Source organism: Momordica charantia (genome assembly GCF_013281855.1).
Source record: "Momordica charantia cultivar OHB3-1 chromosome 7 unlocalized genomic scaffold, Mcharantia_2.0 BLBB01000007.1, whole genome shotgun sequence".
Classification (NCBI taxonomy): Eukaryota; Viridiplantae; Streptophyta; class Magnoliopsida; order Cucurbitales; family Cucurbitaceae; genus Momordica; species Momordica charantia.
The window spans coordinates 4,429,793-4,443,262 of record NW_028275165.1 but is presented as its reverse complement, the minus strand read 5'-3'; the positions used below and the strand labels follow the sequence as shown (position 1 = coordinate 4,443,262).

At 34.3% G+C, this 13,470-nt stretch overlaps 1 protein-coding gene across 1 annotated transcript; it reads left to right on the top strand.

Annotated features, from left to right (window-relative positions):
• Positions 1-4,493: 4,493 nt before the first annotated feature.
• LOC148210038 (exosome complex component RRP41 homolog) lies at positions 4,494-11,235 on the top strand. Its single transcript, XM_088126755.1, has 13 exons — positions 4,494-4,800; positions 4,949-4,992; positions 8,194-8,290; positions 8,379-8,425; positions 8,498-8,558; positions 8,689-8,727; positions 8,824-8,891; positions 9,190-9,268; positions 9,346-9,382; positions 10,198-10,314; positions 10,536-10,621; positions 10,779-10,868; positions 11,007-11,235. Exons 3-13 carry the CDS (start codon positions 8,237-8,239, stop codon positions 11,052-11,054), a joined length of 726 nt encoding a protein of 241 aa, XP_087982881.1. The 5' UTR covers positions 4,494-4,800; positions 4,949-4,992; positions 8,194-8,236; the 3' UTR covers positions 11,055-11,235.
• The last annotated feature ends 2,235 nt before the right edge of the window (positions 11,236-13,470 follow it).

Sequence of the window (13,470 nt, the reverse complement as noted above, 5' to 3'; positions counted from 1 at the left end):
ATAACTCTCGTTTGGAGAGTTATAAAAAATGCAATGGACCTGGCTAGACAGGCTTCAATATAGAATAATTTGCATACTCCACACACCCTTGAATCCAGCTATGACATTTAAGGCCAAAGCATTTTCTTTCTAGGGCAACCAATAAGAAACTGTCGTCGACCTTATCATATCATAAGCCTTTTCGAAGTCTAATTTTAGGAGGTAACCTTTCTTCTTGTTTGCTTTCCATTCCCCAACGACCTCTGGAGCAACCAGAATTGCATCAAAAATATTCATGCCTTCCACAAAAGCTGCCTGTAGAATTTTCCGAAGTCTTTCCGCTAGAACTTTGGTAATGACCTTGTACAGGGAAGTGATCAAACTAATTGTGCAGAAATCGGTGACTTTGTTGGTTTTCAACTTCCTAGGAACAAGGCAAAGGTAAGTCTCATTAGTTCTACGATTAACAATCCCAATTAGAGAAAAATCTTAAAACACTTTGAGTAGGTTTTCCTTCCGAATGTTCTAAGACTTCTAAAAAAATTCGTTTAACATTCCATCCGGGCTGGGTGACTTCAAATTTCCCAAATTTCGTATAGCAGTATGGATTTCCTCTTCGCTGAGAGGGGATTCCAAATCACGGCTCTTCTGTTGACTCAAAGGGAACCAATCCATACTATCAAAGCAAAAACGCAGCCCATCCTTTGCAGTATACAGGGAGGAAAAAAACCCAAAATTTCTTTCTCAAAGATGTTGGTTTCCTTGCATTTGACTAATTAAATTAGGCCTCTAAATGTTAGTTGGGTTGCTCCTAGCGATCGGGGCTTGTACTCATGACTCTAATTTTATTTTTGTTTGTGGCTTGTTTCCACGAGAATGGAAGTAACCCATACAATTATATTCATATTCTGGATTATTTATGCGCCATTAGATAATAATTTCGTTTTTAATTTTCTATTTTTGAAAATTTACTTATTTCCTCGCAATTTCTTTACTAATGGTTTTCATCTTTTCTTAACCAAATTCCAAAAATAAAAATAAGAACCAGTTCTTAAAAACTATTCTCTTTTTTTTTTTAGTTTCAAAATTTGGTTGGGATTGTGAATACATTTTAAGAAAGTAGATAATAAAGACAAAGAAACTTATAGGTGGAGTAGCATGTGTAATCTTAATTTTCAAAAATAAAAGAACCAACGGTTATCAAATGGGCCTTAATTTTGACAATTTATTATTTTTGCGCTTTTGCCACTGTGTATTTGTGTTTCTATTTTTGTAATGAAAATTCAATACTTTGTTGCTAAAATCTACAATTTGACTGGTCTGGTTTGTTATGCTTTGGCGTTTTCACATGAATAGCTAATTATATCATACAAATAGATATTTAATATGAATAGGTATTTTATATGGTCTCTCATGAAGTTTTTAATCATGAATTTGAAATGAACTTTTAGAGTCCTCTTTTATTGTGCGTAAATAATTTGTTCAAGTTATATTTTAAAACAACGAGCTTAGATATTATATTGTGTGAATGATCTCTGGTAACTTCATAAGGCATCAGAGCTCCCATTATAGTTTTCAAGGGTATATATTGGAGGCTATAGTCCTACAGTAATCAAAGGTCTAAAAATCTTGGTCGTATCCTCCTAATCTTTTCTTAACAAAATAATTTTCTTTGTTTGTATTGAACTTTTTATTGATCGATATATGTAAATTTCCTTGGACGCTCTAAATTTCATATGTTTGGATTTTGGAACGATGTGTTTCTTCCTAAATCTGTAAGTGTGTCTTGTGATCATGGCTGATTTTTTAGGAAACGTGACATGGTTGTATGTGATGTGTGTATCACATGTTTAGGTTTTAAAGACGATGTCACTTTTTGTCTAATCCTTACGTTGCTGAAAATAGAAAGTTAATATGATTATTAGATGTCAGGCTTGAACAACTCTTAAGAGATTACCAAATCTCTTAAATCGACAGCTCCACGTAGATAAACATGTTTAACTAGAAACGGGCCTGACCATCTTAGACTTTAACTTACCTGGAAACAACCTTAGGCGATAATTGAATAACAATACTGAGCCTCCAGGTTCCAAATTCTTATCCATTATTTACTTATCATGCCATTTTTTAGTTTGTTCTTTATATATCTTAGCATTCTTATAAGAAAATTGACGAAACTCATCCAACTCATTTAATTGTAACAAATTCATTTCACCTCGCTTATTTTATTGGGAACTTCAATCTTGTACTAAGAAAATAAAATTATTAAAATGTTCGGGATATAAAAAGGCTTAAAAGTAAACAAGCATGACAGTAATGTACAAACTTCCCTCATATTGATTTTACTTTAAAGAACGTTGGAGGCTTACAAGTGTCAATTATTCTCTTCAAACTCATTCGACCTCTCTTCTGTTACTGCCATGTCGCATTTTCTCTTTTTCAAAGTACAATATGCTTGAAGGTCCAGCTTGAGGGGTAGGTGACTTACTTGTATGCATTGAGTTTTGAAAATTGGAATTGTGGGTGCAACTTTAACATAGAATCCTTCATCTGTACCTATCTCATCTTCTCCTATTTCTTCCTCTACTTGATCCTTGATAGGTTTGGTCACCTCTCCCTTCTTTATGTCTTCATTTGTCTCCAAAGAATGTCGAGGGAAAGGAAAAGTGGTCGAATATTGAGGGTGACGAGTTTAGGTCTATTGTAACCTCATGCTTAATTACCTCAACCAGTTTCTCGGCTTCAACTTCCTTATTCTTCCATATCTCGTTTATCACTTCAGGGGTTAGTGGATCATCGTTGTTCACTAGAAGCTCAGGTTCGTCGTATTCAAACTCGCTCCATACATTGATTATCTCACATTTCTCTTCCATATTGTTAGTAATGTTTCTGGTGGACTCTTCCTCAACTCATCAACCATCTGCTCCATTTGGATATGCAACATGCGTAATGCTTCATCATTTCTTGCCATAAAATCTATCATCGTCTCTTCAAGGTTAGAAATTTCCAATGATTGCATTTGTCCTGACATCCATGGTTGTTCATACTTTTGTTGAGGTTGTGTCAGAAATTCTGGTGGAAATGCCTGCTCATATAGATGAATATGTTCAGGTTGGTACTGTCCCCAAAAGATATTCGAATGAGCTAGCCTTCTAATCTTAGTTGTATGTATTTGAATAAGGGATGAAATCTTGTTGATTCCTAGGTGGACTTGGATAATAAAAAGATGTAAGATTAGATTGACAGTATTCAAATGAATGACAACTATCACCACAATATAAACAACAGAAATGATTAGTAGGAGCTATGAGCGTGCTACTTCCATTGGTAGATTGTACAAAAATTGAGGATCCATTTCAAACAAGCTATTAGCTTTGTACAAGTAACCTCCCATTTATTTTTTCATTTCTTTCTCTTTTTTAATTTTTTCTTTTGTTTTGTTGACCTTTGTTCCCCCTTTAACCTCCTTAGGAACTTGTGCAAGAAAGCCTATGTACTAAAAAAATTGTCACTTTAAGGTTAGATATAACAATTAATCTCAAGGAACAAGAGGTATGAAACAATCACAATATATGAAATAGTTCACTTAAAAGGAAAATGATTTTGAAAATTAAGTCCCCGACAATGGCGCCATAAACTTATTGGAACTTTTTATACCTTTAAAAGATAAGAGACACGTGCAAGCATACACGGTCACAAGTAATACTGGGGAGTAATCTAAGGTCAAATCCTCAAAGACTTTTCAAGATACAAACTTTCCAAATTATTAAATCTTAATCATTTGGTTAGTGGTTATAGCCTGCGAATTGCCTTATAAGCTCCAAAACCACCTTTCCCAAGTTCATTTGCATCAGAGAATTCTAATGTTGTGGAAATCGAACCGCACAGATTCTACATTTGTATTATCATTTCCAGATAGATATGTAGGTTAAAACAAACAACAATAAATCCACCAGCAAAAATGAAAGTGCATTCTAGATTCTAATGGTGTTAAAAAGAAGTTTTCTTAACTTAATTATTGTACGTGGTTTATTCCTGATGGGCACCAGTTCGTTCGAAGATGAAGACGATGGGTTGGAGGAATTGGGAATTGAAGGGGTAGACGAATGTAGCGTATTGGGGGAGGAGGAAGGAAGAGAGAGAGAGGAAGAAAAGTAAAAAAAAATCTCAACAAAACGTAATATAAAATTAATAAATATTATTATATTATTAAAATTACCAATTCATCTCCACCTCAGCGGACCGTTAGTCATACTAATGGAATTTTAACGCTAGAGACCTTTTAGAACTACCTTCTAAAGGTCGGAATACAAACTGTCATTTTTTAAAACTTAAAGACCGAAATCTAAATCTATATACAAATTCAGGAAACAAAAATATATTTTATCCAAGGAGAGAGAGAGATTGCAGGGTGTTTTTTTCAGCCCAAGTGAAAAAAAGTGAAGAGAGACGACAAATAATGTTTTTTTAGAAAGGGTTGAAAAATCCCAATTACCGTTTTTTTTTTTTAACTTAAATCATCATCTCTCTCCCTGTTTTGAAACTCTAGTTCCTCTCTCGCTCGAGCAGTCGCCAAACCGCCCTTGTGTTTTCAGAAAACCCAGCCCCACCCCTCTCCGGCGACACCCTGCGGCGGCGCACGAAACCGTCCCTCTCCCTCGACTTCTACTCCAGCTAGCAGCAACCAAACGGCCGTTGCGGCACAGATCCACGAACAGCAACGTGCGGCCTCCTGCGACGGCGACGCACGAGCGGCGGCGAACGAGAACCCACCCTCGTTCCGGCAACTTTTGGTGCTGACCCACACTCGTTCGGTGCTAGGTCTGTCTTACCCACCCCTTGCATTGTTGAATTCCTTACATTGATACAGCCATAACTCAAGTATTATCAGTGCCTTAGACTCTCTTTTTAGTTTGATTAAAGTTTTTCGAACCAAAGCTTAACACCAAATTCATGTCTTTTGGATTAGGATTAGGATCAGGATCTTTCGGCAAAGCACTAGGACACTCTTTGGTAAGTAGTTCTTACTTGGAATATGTACTATGTGTCCGTCTGTCATTGCATGCTTGTGATTATTAATTCCTCGATTATGATTATGTTTCGAATATTGTGATTAAGTTGTTAATTGCTTATATGGTTTTAGGGTGTTGCTACGGTTTCCCTTGGGTTGTGATTATTGAAGTATGTTGAATATATTGTTCGGTTGTATGTATGGAATCATGCTATTTTTGTTCGTGAGAAGTGTTATATTTTTGGTTGGTTTTAGTAACGAACTCCATTTGGGATATTGGAAAATCCTGGGGCATTACATGGTATTATAGCAGAGTTGTTATTGGCCTAGTAATTAGGGTGTTTAGGGTCATGGTCTTTCTCCGTCTCCTACCCATCCTCGGGTATGTGTGGACTTAATTTGTCTACTTGTGCTTAAGTTGCTTGTTTTTTTTTTTTTTTTTTTAAATTGATAGTATGATGCTTGTGAGTAGATGCTTCCTTAATTAATTAGATAGCATTAACTTTATGCATTTTCATATTCTTTTTATAAGAAATTGAAAAAGATGTATAAACTGCATAAAAAGGAGACTATGTGTATAAACTGCACAAAAAGGAGACAATGTAAGGGCGAGGGGGTTGTAGATTAGTGGGATCGTCTATTTTGAGTGGGCTGTGACCCTGGCCAATATTAGTGGGTGTTCGAATAGCTATGCTACATAAAAATATTTTCAATTATATCAAACTTTTTAATGGAGAGTGGGTGTATCATAGGTTGATGTATCGTAAAATATTTGTTTATTAACAAATTTAGACAGGTAGATATGTCACTCCCCATGCTAGACACGAGAAATCAATTCATCTCATAGGCTAGAAATGACCCACCCACTAAAACAGTGTATTCCTCCTATTTATTTTTATAGGACCTAAATGAAAGGAAAAACTGTATGTATGCAAGATTAAAAGTTCAAAAACGAACTAAATAATTCATTACTTCAAAATGCATCATATGTTCAAATATATAAACAAAATAATAATAATTTAGGAGGACACATAATTTTTTATAAATTAATTTAATTAATAATTTTTAACACGTTAAATATAATATTTAGAATTTTAGAAGATTAAGAATCATCAATTGGAGAAAATACTACAAAATTATAGAGTATTTAGCTTTGAAAAACGGTTTAAATAATACAATTTTAGCTTTGACTTTGGTTCATTTTAGATATTATTCTTTAAAAATTTTTATTTTGGTTTTGTACTTTCAATTTTTTTCCATTTTAGTTTTTTTTACTATCAAAATGCTTGTGTTTAAACCTTTGGTATCCCACTGGGTGGAAGGCATAATTGCACCGCATTTTGGGAGCCAACAGTAGAAAAATTTAGGACCAAACTAGAAAAGTGGAAGAACATTTTGTTGTCAAAGGGAGGAAGACTCACCCTTGCTTCCTCGGTTTTGAACAGTATTCCCCTATATGCCTTCTCTATTTTCAAAGCCCCTACTAAGGTTATAAATGAAATGGAAAGAGTAGTCAGGAATTTATTATGGAATAGCTCGGGTTCTCACCCCCAACATCACCTGGTGAATTGGGATCGAACTTCCCTCCCAAGAATCTACGGGGGCCTTGGGATTGGTGCTCTCAGACAGCAGAATGAGGCCTTATTACAAAAATGGCTGTGGAGATACACAAGATGAAAAACCCCTTTGGAAAAGAGTAATTACCAGCATTTATGGGGTTGAGTCAAGCAGTTGGCTCCCCTCCTGCCAAGGAGGAAGGCTTCGAGTGGCCCTGGGAGAGACATTGCTAAGCTGACAAATTGCTTCTTGAGTTTTACTTCTTATAAGGTTCAAAATGGGAGGAAAGTTAAGTTTTGGAGGGACACTTAGCTGGGGAATAGCTCCTTGGCTGCCCAATTCCCTGATTTATTCAGTATCTCTATTAAGAAAGACAATAAATTGGCAGATTGTTGGTCAGATGAGCAGGCTGACTGGAACTTTGGGTTTTAGAAGAGGCCTGAGAGATCACGAGGTGGATCACTGGATTCGGCTTGTGAATCTACTGGCTTTTTTTTGGTTTAGAAACGCGGACGACAAATTGATGTGGAATTTGGAAGGGGAAAAGAAGTTCTCCATTAAATCTGCTTTTACAAGCTGATTGAGGGTGACCCCAAAGCTCCTCCCCCCTTTTATTAAAGCCATCTGGAAATTCTCTTGCCCTAAGAAGGTAAAAGTGTTTTTACGGAGCCCTGCCTATAGAAGTCTTAATACCCATGAGAAAATACAGAAGAAAATTTCAAATTGGGTGCTGTCCCCTTCGGTCTGCCCTTTATGCCTTAGAAATGCCGAAGATATTGATCATCTCTTCATTCACTGTCCCTTTGCCTACCAGGGTGGGCCTTCTTTATGCGAAAGTGTGGTGTTTCTGGTTGTCTACCCCGTTTAATTGAGGATTGGCTCTTTGAAGTGACTCAAGGGGGGCTTATGAAAGGAAAAGGAGAATTTTTGTGGAGTTGTGCGGCTTGTGCCTTACTTTGGGGGCTATGGAAGGAAAGAAACCAAAGGTTCAAACAACTCGTCTACCTATCAATATTTTTTGTGAGACGTACAGATTACTATGGCCTCTTGATGCCTTACTTGTAGAAATTTTTTTTTGTAATTACAGTATAGTCTAAGCTGTAATGTGGTAGCTCTTTGGGGGGGTCTCCTCGGCCCCTACCTCTAGGCTGTCTCCTTTTTGTTCATAATATATTTTTGTTTTTATTATAAAAAAAACCATCCAAATGCTTGTGTTCGTCCCTATATTTTAAAAAAGGCCAATTTAGTCTGCAACATTTTGACCCTTGCAAGTTTCATTGGGTATAAAATTTGTGTTAAGCAAATAATGTCAAACCGGTCAAATTTTAGAAGTTTAGGAACCAAAACAAACATTTTAATAGCACAAGAGTAAAATGAACAAAAGTTTAAAGTAGATAGACTAAAATAGTATTTAAACCAAAAATATGTAATAGCATTTTGGTAAATAAAAATTGGTTTATTTACAAGAACCCATTAAGCATCCATTCAAATTTTCAAGCTCATCTCTATTCTATTCCCTCTCGCTTTTTTGAGTTCTCCCCTTTCTCTTTTCTTTTTGCTGCATGAAGCTTTTTTGGAGTTTTCCCATTTTCTTCGACTTTCAAAACTTTAGCCATTGCACCACTTATTCATTTTTGTCCCTTCAGTCACCATCCCTCGCTGCTGCACAACTTACTGTGTTTTGCAAGGATGGAGTTTGTGAGCCCCGAAGGACTTCGCTTTGATGGTCGCCGTCCCATGGAAGTATTTCTCATTCTCATTCTCTTGGTTCAATTTTTTTTACTCTGCACTTGTGCCCCGTTCAATTTTTCACTCTTTTGTTTAATTTTAGATGAGGCAAATTCGAGCAGAAATTGGCGCTGTTTCTAAAGCAGACGGGTACTTGCTTTCACTTCTCTTAACCTTTGTGAGTCTTCTTGATTAACTGAAAATCATCCATTTGTTTTATAGTTCTGCTGTTTTTGAGATGGGTAATACCAAAGTTATTGCTGCTGTTTACGGTCCAAGAGAGGTACAAGATTTCAACAATTATTGTATTTACAAACTTATTGAGCTGTTTATTTTTACAAAATCCATTTGGGTATTTAATTCTGAGGCTTATGATGTATGGTTGTGAATGAATGCTATTGTTGACTGTGTAGGTTCAGAATAGGAGTCAACAGTTGAGTGACCAAGCGCTGGTTATACTTTTTTCTGGATAATCTTATTTTGAAGTTTGAGTTCTTAATGTGAATTTGGTAACTCAGTGCTTGATTCTGTGATCGTTTCTCTTTTAGGTGCGCTGTGAGTACACTATGGCTAATTTCAGTACTGGAGATCGCATGAGAAAACCTAAGGGTGACAGGTTATTTGACTGTTAATCTTTTGAAAGTTCTGGTTCTGTTGTAGTTGTTTCCATGGAATAGGAGCATGATGAATGGTGATATCTTCGGAAGAATAAAATATATCAAAATAAATTGTGGAAAAAAAAAGATATCTTCGGAAGAATATGGTTAGGGTAAAACTAATAGTGCTGGAATATCTACTTCAACATTACTTGGGTGTTACCAAATGGAATGATTTAAAAACTGAAACTATGTTAGAGCTGGATTTATATCTATTATATTGTATGTTTATTAAGCTACGGCATTTGTCACATTCAGGCGATCCACAGAGATATCTTTAGTTATTCGCCAAACGATGGAGGAATGCATTTTAACACATTTAATGCCTCGGTCTCAGGTTTTTTACACATATTAATAGCTGCTCCTCTATGATTTTGACCTATATCTTTCCACATTCTTAGTTTTTATGTGCAGATAGATATATTTCTCCAAGTTCTTCAAGCAGATGGAGGTACACTATCTTTCTTTCTTTAGCTAAGGACAGTTGCAAGGTTTTACACATAGGGCCAGCTGCTTTTTTTATCTCGCTTGCCGCAATTAATGATTAAGTCTATTAGATTTATTCTTCATTATCATTACTTATATTTCAGACATTTTAAGTTCATATTCTCTTTTTTTGCCATCTTCTTGTATATTTGTATCTTCTTCAGACATTCCTCGTACTTTTATTTTCTTTTACAAAATAGAAGAATGTAGAATTTTTTCCATACTCTTCCCCTGCTATCTCATTCTTTTTGCCTCCTTTTCGTCAAAAAGCTTGAAGCGTGCAGTCATATTTTTGTTCATTACAAACCATACGATTTAAATTTAACAACATAACCATCTCTCCATTTCTCATGCTACAATCTTTTTAGGTATTTAAAAATGTGGCCAATGCTCTAGGGGAATATGGTCAAAAGCATGTTATAGGAAACTTGGTTTAAAAGTACATAGTTTTCAAAGGCTCAACTAGAAATATAAATAAATTTTGAGATATGAGCAATTTTAAACTTCTATTTTTAGTTTAATCATGTTGATGCCTTATCTCATGTTTGTGTATTTCTTCTTTAATCATAAGAGAGTTCTTGTTTCTTCTGTATAGCTTCTCAAAGAATACATTTATTTCTTATGGCGTAGCTTATAAGCTGCCAATCAGTGTGTTTAAGCATTGATAATGTTCTGTCTTTAAGTGGTAGTGATTTCTGAGAGGTCATTCATTAGTAGTTTACTTTTCTTCCATGAACAATTCAACTTCAGACATATTCTAAATTTTTTTTTGGTCTGTAGGCACTAGATCAGCATGTATCAACGCTGCAACTTTGGCGCTTGCTGACGCTGGAATTCCCATGCGTGATATCGTTACTTCTTGCAGTGCTGGATACCTTAATAGCACTCCTCTACTAGGTAATTTATACTTCATCTTTCCTCATTCAATCGCGTTCAAAAAATGCAACCCAACATTTGGATGAATTAGATGTCCGCATATGTTCATATAACTCGTGTTTTCCTTCGTTCATATAACTCGTGTTTTCCTTCTTTCTTTCTCTTCTGTGACCTTTTTTTTTCTTTTAACGTTGCATGGAAAATTAGAAGAACTAATATGAATAGGAATATGAAATGGGCAGATTTGAATTACGTCGAGGATAGTGCTGGTGGCCCTGATGTCACTGTAGGCTTTCTACCTAAGTTGGATAAAGTCACTCTTCTTCAGGTTCATTAATTTCCTACTTTTTCTCTATTTTTCCTGCTTCCAATTTTATATTGCATATTGTAATTTGTAAACCTAAACTGTTATTCTGCAATTAATGTTCCAATTTCGTGGATTGTTAGACATTTCAGCTCATTTTCACATGATCCATTTGATGTAGATGGATGCTAAATTACCCATTGATATATTTGAGAATGTCATGCAACTAGCGATCGAGGGCTGCAAAGCCGTAGCAAGTTACATCCGAGAAGTAAGGACTCGACGACTTCTGATTTCTTTTTCGTTTTAGCTGTACAACAAGAAGCCTTTATTATTGAACCATTTCCATTGTAACAACCTACCTTTTTTTTTTTTTTTTTATAAAACCATACTGTTATGTGTGCTGCAGGTTATGTTGGAGAATACGAAGAAACTCGAATATCAACGTGGTGCGTAGTCGGGAACAATATTGAGCATTCTTACAAGCAAGGATACTTCACCAATGGATTGGAAATGATCTTTTTAGAAAAGATTAGTAAGAAACTGATCGCATGTGAAATTTGTAGTTTTAATTGTTTTAAAGAAAATATAAGAAAATAATAAATTAGTTTAATGACAATTTAATTAGTTTTTTAAAAGTAGAAAGGGGTCAGTCTTAATATTTTTTCTTATTTACATTATCTTTTAAAAATTAATTTTACATCATATGAAGAAACTTTTCATACAAAATTTTAATTCAACACATTATGTTATATGAATGTTAAACTAGAAGGTATATTTCTTTTGTGATTCATATTATATACAAGAATCACAAAATATACAATGTTATGTCAATTTCATGTTTTTATTTGTTACATTTTAATTGATACTTGTAACGAAATTCCTTCCTTTACTCAAAAATGTATTTTTAAACGAGTTAGTGGGGAATTGTTGGGAATGATTAATTCTCGCTAAATTTATGTTTCTTAAATATAGAATTTACTAATTTTAACTTTGTTATTTTTAAAACCATCAAAATTAGAATATTGTTCCTATATAAATAGATGCTTGATTTTTGTTTTATGAGACACTTCCCTCCCCATCTTTTCTATTGTTTATGGGTCATTCCAGTATCTATTCCAGCTCCTAGTCATGAGTTTACATGTCTTGAAGTTGTTGTGTTGACCTTAGGTGCGAACAATTAAATCTCAGTTGCACCATGGTTGAGTCGAAATTTTGTTTTCAGGATAGTGGTTTTTCCACGGCATAGTTTATTTCAATCCGCATTTTTCCAGCATGTATCCAACACAAACATAGACTTATATTCATCTATGATAGGTGAGTAAGGTGAGTGTGATCAATATGTATACAACACGAACATAGACTTATATTCATCTATCATAGGTGAGTAAGGTGAGTGTAATTTGTTAGATCTCTCGTTCTAAGATTTTGGTATGACTGAGGATGTCTTTTATTGTATATGTGAACTGTTTGTGTTTTAGAATATTGTTGGTGCTTAAACCTTTATGATTCTAAAGTATTGTGAGTGTTAAAAAACTTATGATATTGTGGGTATTTGTAGTTTGATATATGGTGGGTGTTTGAAGTTCGAGATATCTTGTGATTCTTAAATTCTAATTCATAAATGATTTGAGTTTTAGACTAATTGTGTATGCTTTGGTTAGTTTTGTTATTAAACAAAAAAATGATGGCTGAGTAATGTGTTTCATGGAGTTCCGGCTCTCGAGTAAGCACATAAAAATCCTAAAAAATATTTATTTATTTTTAAATTAATGGGAAAAGAAGTTTTGTTTTAAATAAGACGAGTCCTTTTTTTCTCTTTTTAAATACAAGATAAATAAATAAACAAAATAAAGTTTTGAAATGATAAAGAAAATAAAATAAAGTAGGATAAAGTGTAACAACCCGTATTTTCCAATACGGTCATTCTGTCAAAATGCGGAAGCGTAAATAACTAATCACTAAATTAACGGAAAGACTTCTTTATTTAATATGATACTATGACAAAAGATAAGGACAAGTCCAACTTTAACAAAAAAAAAAAAAACCTACACTATAATAAAGCCAAAGAATAACTACAAGAACTAATTAAGTTTTCATAAGCTAAAAATAATAGAAAATACTAAAGATTTCAACTCCTCATGCAAGAACGCTATCCCTCGATCACTATCTCAGCAGTCACTTGAACCTTCATCTGAAAACATTTAGAAAACAGAAAAAAAAAATGAGTACAAAAATACTCAATAAGCAATCTCCATAACGAACGTTGAAATTCATTTTCCTTTCAAAACATTCGTAAACAAAAAGACGAACAAATCAAAACTTTTAAAGTCCTTTAAAATCTTTAATACAATTTTCAAAACTTTCAAAATAAACTGGATTTTCGGAAACCAAGTCTTCAAATAAGATAAAATTTCCAGTCAATAAAAAAAAACTTTCATTCTTTCAAAACAAACTTCTATTCATTCAAAACAAACTTTCATTCGATCAAATTTCAAATCCTTCAAAACAAACTTTCTTTCAATCTAAACTTTCAAAGTTCCTTCTAAAACATTTGGTACACCTTTCAAACTTTCAAATAACTAAATCATTCGAACATTCAAAACAATCTTACATTCATTCATACTTTCAAAATCAGAGTGGGAAGTTGCATTATTTGGGTAGCCTACAGAACATATGTGGTTACCCGTCGGTAACACCAAAACAATCAGAAGCTTCTATCAGAGTTGTCGAATTAATATCGACCAGAACAGAGTTGTCGAAATAATATCGACCAGAATAGAGTTACTTAAGTGTGAGGCCATGTGAGTGAATAACACACACATGAATCTTCATTCCCAAGGAATGTCAAACCACAAAAGTGTCTTCCCACA

Excerpts from the sequence above, each read along its gene's own strand:
- LOC148210038 (XM_088126755.1), top strand. The coding sequence starts at position 8,237 with ATGGAGTTTGTGAGCCCCGAAGGACTTCGCTTTGATGGTCGCCGTCCC. Across the intron at positions 8,426-8,497 it reads GCTGTTTCTAAAGCAGACGG|TTCTGCTGTTTTTGAGATGG; the intron begins GTACTTGCTTTC and ends TTTGTTTTATAG. Across the intron at positions 10,622-10,778 it reads ATAAAGTCACTCTTCTTCAG|ATGGATGCTAAATTACCCAT; the intron begins GTTCATTAATTT and ends CATTTGATGTAG.